Source organism: Mercenaria mercenaria, chromosome 9 (assembly GCF_021730395.1).
Source record: "Mercenaria mercenaria strain notata chromosome 9, MADL_Memer_1, whole genome shotgun sequence".
Classification (NCBI taxonomy): domain Eukaryota; kingdom Metazoa; phylum Mollusca; class Bivalvia; order Venerida; family Veneridae; genus Mercenaria; species Mercenaria mercenaria.
Window position 1 is genome coordinate 28,921,981 of NC_069369.1, and position 13,100 is coordinate 28,935,080.

At 36.4% G+C, this 13,100-nt stretch overlaps 1 protein-coding gene across 4 annotated transcripts in view; it reads right to left on the reverse strand.

The window, feature by feature from the left end:
* Nucleotides 1-13,100, reverse strand: part of LOC123546080 (trichohyalin-like) — a 57,198-nt gene that overhangs the window by 19,986 nt on the left and 24,112 nt on the right. For all 4 annotated transcript variants that reach the window (XM_053551108.1, XM_053551107.1, XM_053551110.1 and 1 more), the window contains exons 15-26: nt 12,168-12,400; nt 11,322-11,513; nt 8,959-9,166; nt 8,211-8,303; nt 6,673-6,781; nt 5,800-5,949; nt 4,905-5,006; nt 3,893-4,018; nt 3,295-3,348; nt 2,053-2,216; nt 1,004-1,091; nt 558-736 (exon numbers count right to left, since the gene is read on the reverse strand). In XM_053551108.1, coding sequence (XP_053407083.1) covers nt 558-736; nt 1,004-1,091; nt 2,053-2,216; nt 3,295-3,348; nt 3,893-4,018; nt 4,905-5,006; nt 5,800-5,949; nt 6,673-6,781; nt 8,211-8,303; nt 8,959-9,166; nt 11,322-11,513; nt 12,168-12,400 — 1,698 coding nt within the window. The remainder of the gene's footprint in view (nt 1-557; nt 737-1,003; nt 1,092-2,052; nt 2,217-3,294; nt 3,349-3,892; nt 4,019-4,904; nt 5,007-5,799; nt 5,950-6,672; nt 6,782-8,210; nt 8,304-8,958; nt 9,167-11,321; nt 11,514-12,167; nt 12,401-13,100) is intronic.

Sequence of the window (13,100 nt, forward strand, 5' to 3'; positions counted from 1 at the left end):
TCTATTATCTGACCTACCGACCTAGTTTTTGATGGTACATGACCCAGTTTCGAAATTGACCTAGATATCATCAAGGTGAACATTCTGACCAATTTTCATGAAGATCTCATGAAAAATATGGCCTCTAGAGAGCTCACAAGGTTTTTCTATTTTTAGACCTATTGACCTAGTTTTTGAAGGCACGTGACCCAGTTTCGAACTTGACCTAGATATCATCAAGATGAACATTCAGACCAATTTTCATAAAGACACCTGAAAAATGTGACCTCTGGAGTGGTCACAAGCAAAAGTTTACGGACGGACGGACAGACGCACGCACAGACGACGGACGCTGCGCGATCACAAAAGCTCACCTTGTCACTTTGTGACAGGTGAGCTAATAAAACAGAAGATTCTGATATTCAATCATTTGATAAGAGCAGAAAACAGTTTAACAAGTAAGTATATTAGACATGTAAATTGAAAGCTTTTAGGACAAAAATTGCAAAAAATGACAGCTATAAAATTTCTAACAAATTTAGAATTTTACAACACACATGACAGTACATGGTACTTACACATCTTCCTTGCTTAACGGTGTACCCTGTTTTGCCTGGGTACGAGGGTCAAATATCTTTTCAAATATCTCTTTGAACTCTGCCTCAGATTTACCCGGGTATAACATATGTAAAACAGATTCCAGCTCTTCTTTAGGAATCGTACCAACCCTTACAAGCCCGGCTATAAAGTCCATTTCCTGTCAACATAGAAACACTATTTAAAAAGTTACAAAGACAACACTTATGGATATTCAAGTTTTTTTCATGAAAACGTTTTTTATTTTTGCCAAACATAATAGTAATTACCTTGGTTGATCAGGAGTAAGACATTTCTTTTAATTAACAAACATTTTTTAAATAGACCTTATTCACTCTGTAAAGAAAATCCATAAAAGAACTGAATCAGAAATGGCACCCCTTGAAAGTCTGTACTTTCTTTTATTCTTCAGAAAATTTCTACTGACCTGATCTTGAATAGCTTTCCGCTTACAAACTTCATACTCGTATCGTACTTGTTCTAGAGTCTGGCTGATCTCTCTTTCCAACTGGTTCCTGTGGAAAAGACATGTACTTGGTTTCAATTCTATTTAACCCTTATCACACTGGACACGATTGATTCTGCATTTGTGTCCAGTGCAGGTCATGATCAGACTGCACTGTTTGCCCTTCAGTCAGTATCTTTTTGGTATGCACCCCTTAATGAAATTGAAAGATGTACAAGTCTATTATAGAAGTTTAGCCGGGTAAGGGTTAAATGTCAGTTGAACAGTTTATTTCAGGCACAGGTTAGAAACCCAACCTTATCCAAGCTGGCTGACTGACTAAATGGGCATTCACATGGAAGAATTTTACCTCTTGCAAACCCAGTGGTCAGGGCCAGTAACTGAAAGTCACAGATGTTAATCACTTGGCTGCACAGATGTGACAATTCATTTTAATAAGGCTTTTACATCACTTGTGTAATAACGCAGAATGACGCTTGTATACTGACCACAAACAGCCAAAGAAACTACAAAATTAACTACAAAAAGACTTATAATCAGCGCATGTATTTAGAGCCTGTTACTGTATTAGGATTTTTTTTGCATAAAGCATATAAAAATGTTTGAAATATAACATTATGAAAAACCTATGTATTCCAAGAATTAATGTCCACTCAATATAGCAATTTTGGCCACAGCCATGAAATTTCATGCTAAAGAAACGATAAATGTAACATAATTACTATGGGCTAACGTATAATGTAAATAAGCCGCACCATGAGAAAACCAAAATTGTGCGTTTGCGACCAGCATGGATCCAGACCAGCCTGCGCATCCGCGCAGTCTGGTCAGGATCCATGCTGTTCGCTAACAGTTTCTCTAATTGCAATAGGCTTTCAAAGCGAACAGCATGGACCCTGACCAGACTGCTCAGATGCACAGGCTGGTCTGGATCCATGCTGGTCGCAAATGCACTATGTTGGTTTTTCTCATGGCGTGGCTCAAATAATAGTCATAAAATAATCAATCACCTCATTTTCTCCATAGCAAGCATGTGATTATGTATAAGCAGCATTTTCTTGATTTTAGATGCAGTTTTGTTTGGCCCCATCAGATTTTTCAACTCCTCGTCTTGTTGTTGTACCATAGACTTCTCTCTCTGTTCAAGTCTCATCTGTAACTTCTGCTTCAACATCTGTTATAAAATAATTAGCTTTAATTTCATTTCACATGTTTTATTCTATGAAATACTATCAAATTTATAAATAATTGGTTTAAGGTAGTTCTGCATGTTTGGATCGAAATTATTTCTACAATGTAGAATTTGATTAAACACTGATTTTTCAAAACTTCAGAATATACCTAGAAAATTAAGCAAATAAAAAAGATAGGGTCGTGTGCTTGATTTTTTGCTAGACTGATCTGAAAAATAGGGACCTCACGCAATATTTCATAATAAGAGTCTATGGGAAAATCATAACTTTCTTAACATTTTCGCAAATAGAAATTTTTCTACAATGTAGATTCTGATGAAACTTCTCACAGTTGTAAATAAAGACATGGCCTATAATTTGATGAAATAGAATATATAGGTCCGTGTGCTTATTTTTGAGATATTTGACCATGATTAAAGTAAACCGGACATTTCACGCTAATTTTAGGACGTTATTTTGAATTATTTAACATGTGATATGTTTTAATATCATATTTGGACTTAACAATATAGCAACAGTACCATTGTAATAAATTTACTCACAGGTTGCAATTAATTCATAAAATGATTTTCTGTTCCGTACGCCGAATCCAGTCTTTATTCTACGTTTTCCGGAAAAATGGCGTCACGCCATCACTTCTGGTTTATCAAACGTGCAGAACTACCTTAAGACAATTTTGGTGGAACTTTTATTTTCTAGACATTTACAATCAATTATATGATATTTACATTTACGACTAAAACATAACATTCAACAAATAAAACAAACTATTGATAGTAATATTTATTTAATCTTAAATGTCCCCCTTTTTTAACAGTTTAACTGCATATGTAACTAGGCAGCAGTTTCGATATGCAACCTTACTATTGGTCGATTTCAAGCTTGATCTCAGAAATCAACCAATCAGATGCCTGAAATTTGCGACTGATAACCAAACTGTTATAAATTCAGGTACATAACATTAACTAACTTGATCCGTTACCATCTATGGTAAAAACATTGGTGTTGCTTTTTTCATTTTGACAAAACTGCATTTAAGACAGACTTAGATAGACCGACCTTTTCTTGTTGTTGTCTCTGCATGTCTAATCTCTCATTCAACTGCTGTTGTTCCTGTAAATAATAAATCATTGATGTCTTTTGTGAACACAAATCAAGCAAAAATTATAACTCCATAATCAGTCCATTACATATACAGTACACACTAGCAGGCATAGCCAGAGAACACATTCCAATCAGACAATATCTCACAAATGACAACTAGCCAACGAACAAGGGACATTGACAAGTATCATTCTTAACAATGTACTCAAACCTCTCGTGGATGATACAATAGTTACAGAGTTACTCTGTGAGGTTAATACTGCGGAGATATATAAAGGAAAAATATTGGCCTCTGTAGAGAGATGTCTGCTTTCTGAAAGTGTCATAAACAAGGGTTATACTGAATGTATAAATTGGCATTTTCTTCCTAAAATGTTTTATAGTCATAAAAGGAACATTCTGGCCTCCTAGGAATTATGAACTGAGCATATTAACTATTATCTAGCAATATACTGGTAGGTATACATCTGTTATGAATGAACTATCTGACACATGTAACCAACCCTATTCTACTATTAGTTTCTGAATTTGGAAAATCTGTTAAAATGCATACCTCCTGATGTCTCTTGATGACAGCCTGTGTCTCGGGATCGGAAAGAACACCTCTAGCATTGAGGTCATCTATGAGGTTTGTCTTCAGGTTATGTATAGCCCTCTGCTGCTCCTCTATCTTTGCCAGCTGTAACAGAAAACAGCTTGTCAAAATCTGATTTGTAACTTCCGTCAGTTATTTGCGGATACATTCGGTAATATACGTTCCTTTTTATGTATACAGATGACTTCGGTGTTGTACGTTATATTTTACTTCCTTTTGGTGATCCGGGTTTTTTTTAACAAGCAGGCTTTTGAAATTTAAAACTTGGTAATTGTTTTTCCCTTTGGTTTTTAGTTCTTTTAATTTAAAACCGGTGGTACAATTCCTGTTTTTTGTTTCCTTCATAACATGCCTTAACCATGCCTCCAAAATGCAAGTCTTATGCGGACAAAAAGAGAAGAACTCTGAACTTCCGCTGCCGGAAACTGAGGTATGTACTAAAATAATCTTTTAAAATAAAAGTTGCCTAGACATGGGTCAACAGTACATAAAATATATTTTTGGACAACATAACATGAAATAAATCCTAAAATGATGTTAATCACATTGACTGCTGTAACAATTTCATATCTGGCAGTCATAATTTCTAAAATCATGACCACTGATATTCACCACAGTTTCACATTTATGAGGGACCAACTCAAAATTAAAGAAATATTTAAAAATAATACCAAATAGCAATCAAAGCTTATTCTATTGATAAGAGCCGTTTGGTAGTGACCGTCCTAACTATCAATCAATCAAAACAAGATGCTGTTAACTTTTTGATACATATTCTGTCAAATTACCAAATTTCATAGTTTCGACTGAATTGACAATTTGGTGTTTGCTTAAATTTAGGGATTTCTACATTTAAATTATTTCATGATAGTAAATACATGGGACTGCAACATGGACTGCAACATCCATGAGATCAAAAGAAACCAGTTCCAAACAAAAATGAATGATTTAACAGTAGATAATAGCCCACCTCTTTAGCCTTTGATAGCTGGAGCTCAGCAACAAGAGCACCAAGCCGTTCCTCCTGCTCCTTCAGAGCTAGAGATCTTTCCTTCAGCATCTCAACACGAATCTAAAACAAACAGAAACAGAGAAATAGATCTTGCACAAGCATTGTGTATGCTGAGGCTTTGATTTTATAAATTCTTACGTCTGGAGAAAGAAGTGATACAGAATCTTGGAAGCATTCAGCCTATATTGGTGTACATCCCAGTCCAGGCAATTTCATTTCTAGGATGCCTCATGAACCCAGTTCTTAATATTCCTGAGAAAGAAGGCTTCAGTATATTGGTGATACATAATGTTAGCATTAAAAAGAATTAAGCTTTTTATTCATAAGCTAGCCAGACATGCCTGTATCTTAAAAGATTTCTCTCTGTTCTAGGGGAATTATCTCATTCTGTCCCTCTGGTCAGTTCACACTGTCTGTACTAGTACAGTATGAAAATGGTGTCCCTAGTGGCTGCCTTTGCATGTAAAGCACCTTTGAACACTTTTATCATGAAAAGACTGCTATATAAATCTGGTATGATATAGAAGATACGATAAATTTAACCTTATTTTTACCATATAGGAACATGTTCATTGGAATCGCATTTTATGGACCGACACATCAGAAATTCCAAGAAAATTATTTCTCCATGAATATTAACCTTTAGGTTGCTGGCAGCAGGTTATTCTGCCATTGTGACCAGTGCAGACCATAATCAGCCTGAGTGGACTGTTCACTATTCAGTCAGTAAATTTTCAGTGAACACCCCTTTAAATAATGAGTGGTATTTCCCCAAATGGAATGATGACCAGTCCATTTTAGAAATTTAGCAGGGTAAAGGTTAAACATTTTACTATGAGAACCAGTCACTTACAGATTCTAACTCTGTATCCCAGTCCATTTTACGACCCTGAAGGACTGCCATTTTCTGTTCCACATGTTCCTTCATCAACTCGAGCCTCTTTCTCTGAACGTCCTCATCATCAGATTCCTCAGCATTGTTTTCCATCTGACGTTTCTGTGTCTGTCCAGGTGGAAAAAATCTAACGTTTATGATACTGACAATACTAATGGACAATATACTTTAATGAAATACTGTAAAGCTTACAAATAATTTTTTTCTGTCAAATTCAATTCAATTAGTTTATACTAATTTACTTTAGGTTGATTGTGAAACAAGTTCTACAACTTATATTAATCACTATCCACACCTCATTCCTGATGGAATTCATCGCCATGAGGGTATAAGGGAAGAGGCCAGTTTCCCTTTTAATGCTGAGTGCTAAGCAAGGAAGCTACTGGTACCATTTTTCACATCTTTGGTATGATGAGGCCGCGGATCTAACCCACAACCTCCCGCACTCAAAGTGGACGCTCTACCACTAGGCTATCAAGGCGGTTTACAAGGCCATAGCGTCAAACATCATAGTGGCGTGTTAAACATAAATGCAATACATTTTTATCCACTTTAATGTAATTTTTTTCCTCCAAAACGTTATTATCATTTTGAAGTCACCAGTACTATACTATAATCTTTAAGTTACCTTTCACTTCTGATGATACAATTTTATTATTTTGTTGAAAATCTAACAGTGTTGAATGTTTCAGAGACTACAGGATCATTTCTTCTAAAATGAGGGCATCAGGTATGTATACAGACTAAACATGTATAAAAACAGAAATATTGGTATTACATAAACAAAATGTAATCACTTTGACAAGCAAGCTGACTATTAACAATGAGTACCTCCTTTTCTTTATGCTGTTTCAGCTGAAGTTTTTCCATCTGTTGAGCTCGCCTCTGTGCAATCTTCTCCTCTACCATACGTTTCTGACGCAGTTTATTCAATGTCAAACTGAAATAATTAAGTTTCTGATGCAGTTTATTCAATGTCAAACTGAAATAATTAAGTTCCTGATGGAGTTTATTCAATGTCAAACTGAATGACAATATTTCTGAAGGAGTTTATTCAATATCAAACTGAAATAATTAAGTTTCTGATGCAGTTTATTCAATGTCAAACTGAAATGACAATGTTTCTGAAAGAGTTTATTCAATGTCAAACTGAAATAATTAAGTTTCTGATACAGTTTATTCAATGTCAAACAGAAAAAAATTGCATTTCTGACTCAGTTTATTTGAACTTGAATTTAAACAAGAGCTGTCTCCATAGGATGACACATGCCCCCGATGGCACTTTGAATGAATAGTTATGGCCGATGTTAGAGTTTAGGACCTTTGACCTACAGACCTGGGTCTTGCGCGCGACATGTCGTCTTACTGTGCCACACATTCATGCGTAGTTATTTTAAAATCCATGCATGAATGACAAAGATATGGACCGGACACCCCCATCAATGCACTATCATGAAATATGACCTTTAACGTCTAAGTGTGACCTTGACCTTTGAGCTACAGACCTGGGTCTTGCGCGTGACATGTCGTCTTACTGTGGTACACATTCATGCCCAATAATTTTAAAATCCATGCATGAATGACAAAGATATGGACCGGACACGCCCATCAATGCACTATCATGAAATATGACCTTTAACGTCTAAGTGTGACCTTGACCTTTGAGCTACAGACCTAGGTCTTGCGCGCGACATGTCGTCTTACTGTGCCACACATTTATGCATAGTTACTTGAAAATCCATCCATGGATGACAAAGATATGGACCAGACACGCCCATCAATGCACTATCATGAAAAATGACCTTTAACGTCTAAGTGTGACCTTGACCTTTGAGCTACGGACCTGGGTCTTGCGCGCAACACGTCGTCTTACTACGGTACACATTCATGCCAAGTTATTTGAAAATTCATCCATGGATGACAAAGATATGGACCGGACACGAAAATTGCGGACAGACCGACAGACAGTTCAAAAACTATATGCCTCCCTTCGGGGGCATAAAAATATTACTATTCATATGACTACACATAACTATCAAAAATGTGGGAGCCAAGACAGACATTTGATGTGTAAGAACTATTGTACCCACTATCAAGTTTTTTTAAGCCACATTTGATTGTGATTATAAGACTGAACATTAATGGAATTCAGCCTCAGATTCAACTTTAAAATGACTCAAGCTTAAATATAATCAAATCAGTCTTGTATCCTTCCAAGAAGTGGTTACATATCAGGTAATGTATCTGTCATACAACCAAGGAACCCTAGGTTCACATCCTATAGGGTCACAACCAGCATACTAATGTGTCTCAGTATGTTTCAAGCCTCGCTATATCTGAGCCAAGGAAACAAATCTATACTAACTAACCTGTTTTCTAACTTGACCATCTGTTTCTCATGTTCCTTCAGGATTCTCTCCCTTTCAGCATCTGACATAGAGACCTGACTGTTCACCAACTTACTACAATTAATAATACAAGAAAAAGATACTTAATAGCTTGTTAATTACATACATGTATGTATCATTCAAAACTACAATCAAATCTATATTTTTATACATATATAAGGTTCATAATGTACTGCCAATAAAAAGGTGTACCTTTAGTCTGGATATGTTAGGAATATCCTGGAGTATTTTCAATAATTTTGCTTGCAATTCACTGGAATGAATCTAGAACTAATTAGAAATTTCTTAGTTTCCGAGATTTCCTCAGAATTACTTATTATCAAGCAATTTAACCAGCCCGAAATATTTTGACTGTTTTCATATCCATTTTTGACTACGGTACTAATTCAAACCTTTTCTACGTCACTATTCTTCACAAAAGTGTCTAATTTTTGTTTTCCCCCACTGCATATAAAGGCTTTTAATAAGATGAATAAGTCAAATGCTTCCAATTCTTAAATTACAAAATATTTTTTAAAAATTCCTGTGTTTCTATGGAATTCATTTCAATGTATTATTTTTAACTTCCAAATATTTCCAAGCATTTCAAACCCTACTTGTGTAAGTCTTATCAAGACGTTACCAACAGAAAGTCCTGATTTTGAAACTTGTAATACTGCTCGCTTCAAAATTACCACAAACATCTTAAACTTAACCACAATGCATGTACCTGACAACATTATCTTCGTATTGTCGCAACTGTTCCTGCTCCATTTTCTCTGCCTCTTTACGCTGGTTCCATTGTTCGCGATTCTCTTCTAGACGATCCTGCAGTTTGCGTAACTGTTTATCACGATTACGCTTTTGAGAAGCACGTAGAGCCTCAGTTTCATTCTGGTGCTCGCGTATCAGTCTCTCTAACATGGCTTCAGCATTATCTACATAAAAAACAACTTTGTGTTATCTTTGTAAAGTCTACAACAAAACTGGTAAAACATACCCTAATTACATCAACTTTCTAATGGTGGAAAGTTTAGGACAAAAAAAATCCTCCTGGGCAAACTGAAAATCCCTCAAACTAAATTTTTAATGACTGGACACAATCCCTCCAATAAAATTTGCATGTTTAAACAAGAGCTGTCTCCATAGGATGACACATGCCCCCGATGGCTCTTTGAATGAATAGTTATGGCCGATGTTAGAGTTTAGGACCTTTGACCTACGGATCTGGGTCTTGCGCGCAACACATCATCTTACTGTGCCACACATTCATGCGTAGTTATTTTAAGATCCATGCATGAATGACAAAGATATGGACCGGACACGCCCATCAATGCACTATCATGAAATATGACCTTTAACGTCTAAGTGTGACCTTGACCTTTGAGCTACAGACCTGGGTCTTGCACGTGACACGTCGTCTTACTGTGCCATACATTCATGTGTAGTTACTTGAAAATCCATCCATGGATGACAAAGATATTGACTGGACACGCCCAACTATCATGAAAAATGACCTTTAACGTCTAAGTGTGACCTTGACCTTTAAGCTACGGACCTGGGTCTTGCGCGCGACACGTCATCATACTGTGGTACACATTCATGCCAAGTTATTTGAAAATCCATCCATCGATGACAAAGATATGGACTGGACACGCCCAACTATCATGAAAAATGACCTTTAAAGTCTAAGTGTGACCTTGACCTTTGAGCTACGGACCTGGGTCTTGCGCGCGACACGTCGTCTTACTGTGGTACACATTCATGCCAAGTTATTTGAAAATCCATCCATCGATGACAAAGATATGGACCGGACACGCCCAACTATCATGAAAAATGACCTTTAAAGTCTAAGTGTGACCTTGACCTTTGAGCTACGGACCTGGGTCTTGCGCGCGACACGTCGTCTTACTGTGGTACACATTCATGCCAAGTTATTTGAAAATTCATCCATCGATGACAAAGATATGGACCAGACACGAAAATGCGGACAGACCGACAGACTGACAGACCGACAGACCGACAGACCGACGGTTCAAAAACTATATGCCTCCCTTCGGGGGCATAAAAAATTGCCCTTCCTATTTTGTTTTTAATACAAGATATTTCCATGGAAGATAACTGACATTATGGTTTCAAAAGAACTGGTAATACTAAAAAAACAATAATTTCATGATTTCTTTCTTAAATTTGACCATTCTATTTTATCCATGAGTAGGTTTTGTCCTATTTATTTTAAAATCAAGGAAGGATTCTTTCTGTCCAAGAATGCAAGATTTATGAGGTTGTCAACAAATGGTTTTGCCAAACTCCCAGTACAATGGGAGTTGTTTGTCAAACACATATGCCCCCATGACGGCCTGTTGGAGACAAGTAAGTATGTAATTTTGTATGCTGTGACCTTAACTTTTGACCAAATGACCTTAGAAACAACATGAGCCATCTACTGACTATAGACAACGTTCCTATGAAAATTGACAAAGTGATATTTAGTTACTGAGCAGAAACAGATTTTGGTCTAGATGTCATTGTGACCTTCACCTCTGACCTACTTAACCATAACAACAGGGTTCATCCACTGACCAGAGGCAATCACGTGATGATGTTTGACAAAGCTATGCCAAAGCATTCTGTAGTTACCGAGTGGAAAATGTTTTCAGTCTCAAGGTCACTATGACATTTAGCTTTGACCTACAGGCCCAAAAAACAAAAGGGGTCATCTACTGACCACAGGCATTCATCCACTGAACTGATCACTGGAAGACCATGAATTCTCTAGTTATTGACTGGAAACTAAAAGGTCTACTGACTGACAGACAGACCGACAAATAAAACAATATAACCCCCTATCTTTAATAGGAGACATAAAAATCATGTAAGACAATATGACACTTACTAAACCCCAAGTGTGAGAATGATTTATAAAAAAAAAATTTTTAGGAGAAGTAAAACTGGTCACTTAATGTCTTGTCTTGATTGTGTAAAGCCTTCAGAGATTTTAAAATTTTAGAAACAACAAAAATATTACCAAGGATTCCTTTCAGGAATAAATTATAAATTTTCAGTATGAAATAACACATCTTATATCATTACCATCTTGACTTATTTTCATTTTCAAGTGATCAGCAACACCGCGTAACTCGCCCTCTGTCTGTACAGCTATCTCTGAACGCAGTTTGATCAACTCGTTAGTATTCTCAGTGTCTACCTCATTCTCAAGGTTACTTCTCTCCACCCGCTGTTGGGATAACAATTTCAGCCTTCCATCTGCGTATGTTATTGGGTCTGAAAATTTTAGGGGAAAATATCAAAAATTATTAATTAAATTAATATCTTATTATCTTAAAGATGAAATGAGTTTTAAAAACTTACCAGTTAAATCATTTCATACAAAATTTTCAATATACAGAAACTGTAAGAATAAAATCGACATCTTATGTTTTCTGGTTGATTTCCATACAAGATCAATATCCGTCTTGTGCTGACACCTGACAAAAGATATCATCAAAACACTCAAGTATATTTTAGATAAAAATATACTTCCTACACATTTTTTTTATTTCATATCTTTCTTCAGGTCTTCATATGAGCAGTGCCATGAGAAAACCAACATTGTGACCAGCATGGATCCAGACCAGCCTGCGCATCTGCGCAGTCTGGTCAGGGTCCATGCTGTTCGCTTTCAAAACCTATTGCAATTTGAGAAACCGTAAGCGAACAGTATGGATCCTGACCAGACTCTGCGGATGCGCAGGCTGGTCTGGATCCATGCTGGTCGCAAAGCCACTATGTTGGTTTTCTCATGGCGCGGCTCATATAACTTTTTACATCAGTTCCTTTACTTTTTGTAAATTTTATTCTTGAATATTGTTCAGGCCTGTTGAATATGCTTCTAACTTCATTCTCCATTCATTCTTGTACGTTGAAATCAGAGTTTACCTATTGGTCCATCAGTCTGCATTTCTTTACATTTCCTATCATATTCTTTCAGTTCCATGTCGTGTTCTTTAGCTAGATCATTCAGCCTCCTCTTCTTCAGCTCACTGAGTTTCTTGTGAAGAGAACTTTCTTGGTCAGCTCTTTGTTTCTCCATCTTGTCTTTGATAGCGATCATTTCCCTTTTGGCTTCATCTATCAACTCATTTGCATCGGCTGCAGATATACACTTGCTCCTGTTGCAAAAGATGGAAAAAACAGTCATGAAATACTTTTGATTTTTGTAGAAAAAGCTTTATCGATAGCTGTCCATATGACCGTGCACACAACTATTTGAAAATTTCTAAAGTTGAACAAGAGCCAAAACTTTCATTACAGTCAGGTGTGACTAACATAGTAACATTACTAAATTACTTTATTACAATTAAAAATTTTATAATGGTAATGATAACAACTTGCATACACATAACTAAAGTCATAATCTTAATTAATTTCAACCAAGAGTTCTCTTTCTTGGTTATGCAAGTTCATTTGTTTGTCATCACATCAACACAATTAAAGGTCATATTGTGACTGTTGCAACTTTGATGATGGAGGAAGACCCCAGGTGCCCCTCCGTGCATTATTTCATCATGGTCGGGCAACTGGGTAGAGCCACCGACCTTCCATAAGCCAGCTGGATGGCTTCCTCACATGAGCAACAACATTAGACAAGAAAGATGGCTTAGCAGAAGTTTCAGTCCAATATTTTGTTGTTGTTACTGAGATATGGTTCGACAATTAGTAACTTGTAAAACTTCAACAAAATTTCTATGCTGAACAAGGGCAATAATTCTTATCAAAGTTAGTCATGAGTAATCTGACCTGGCACACCCTAAAATAAGAAAATGTTAACAAAATATCCCACAAAGGGTGATTTGATAGTAACAGAATAAA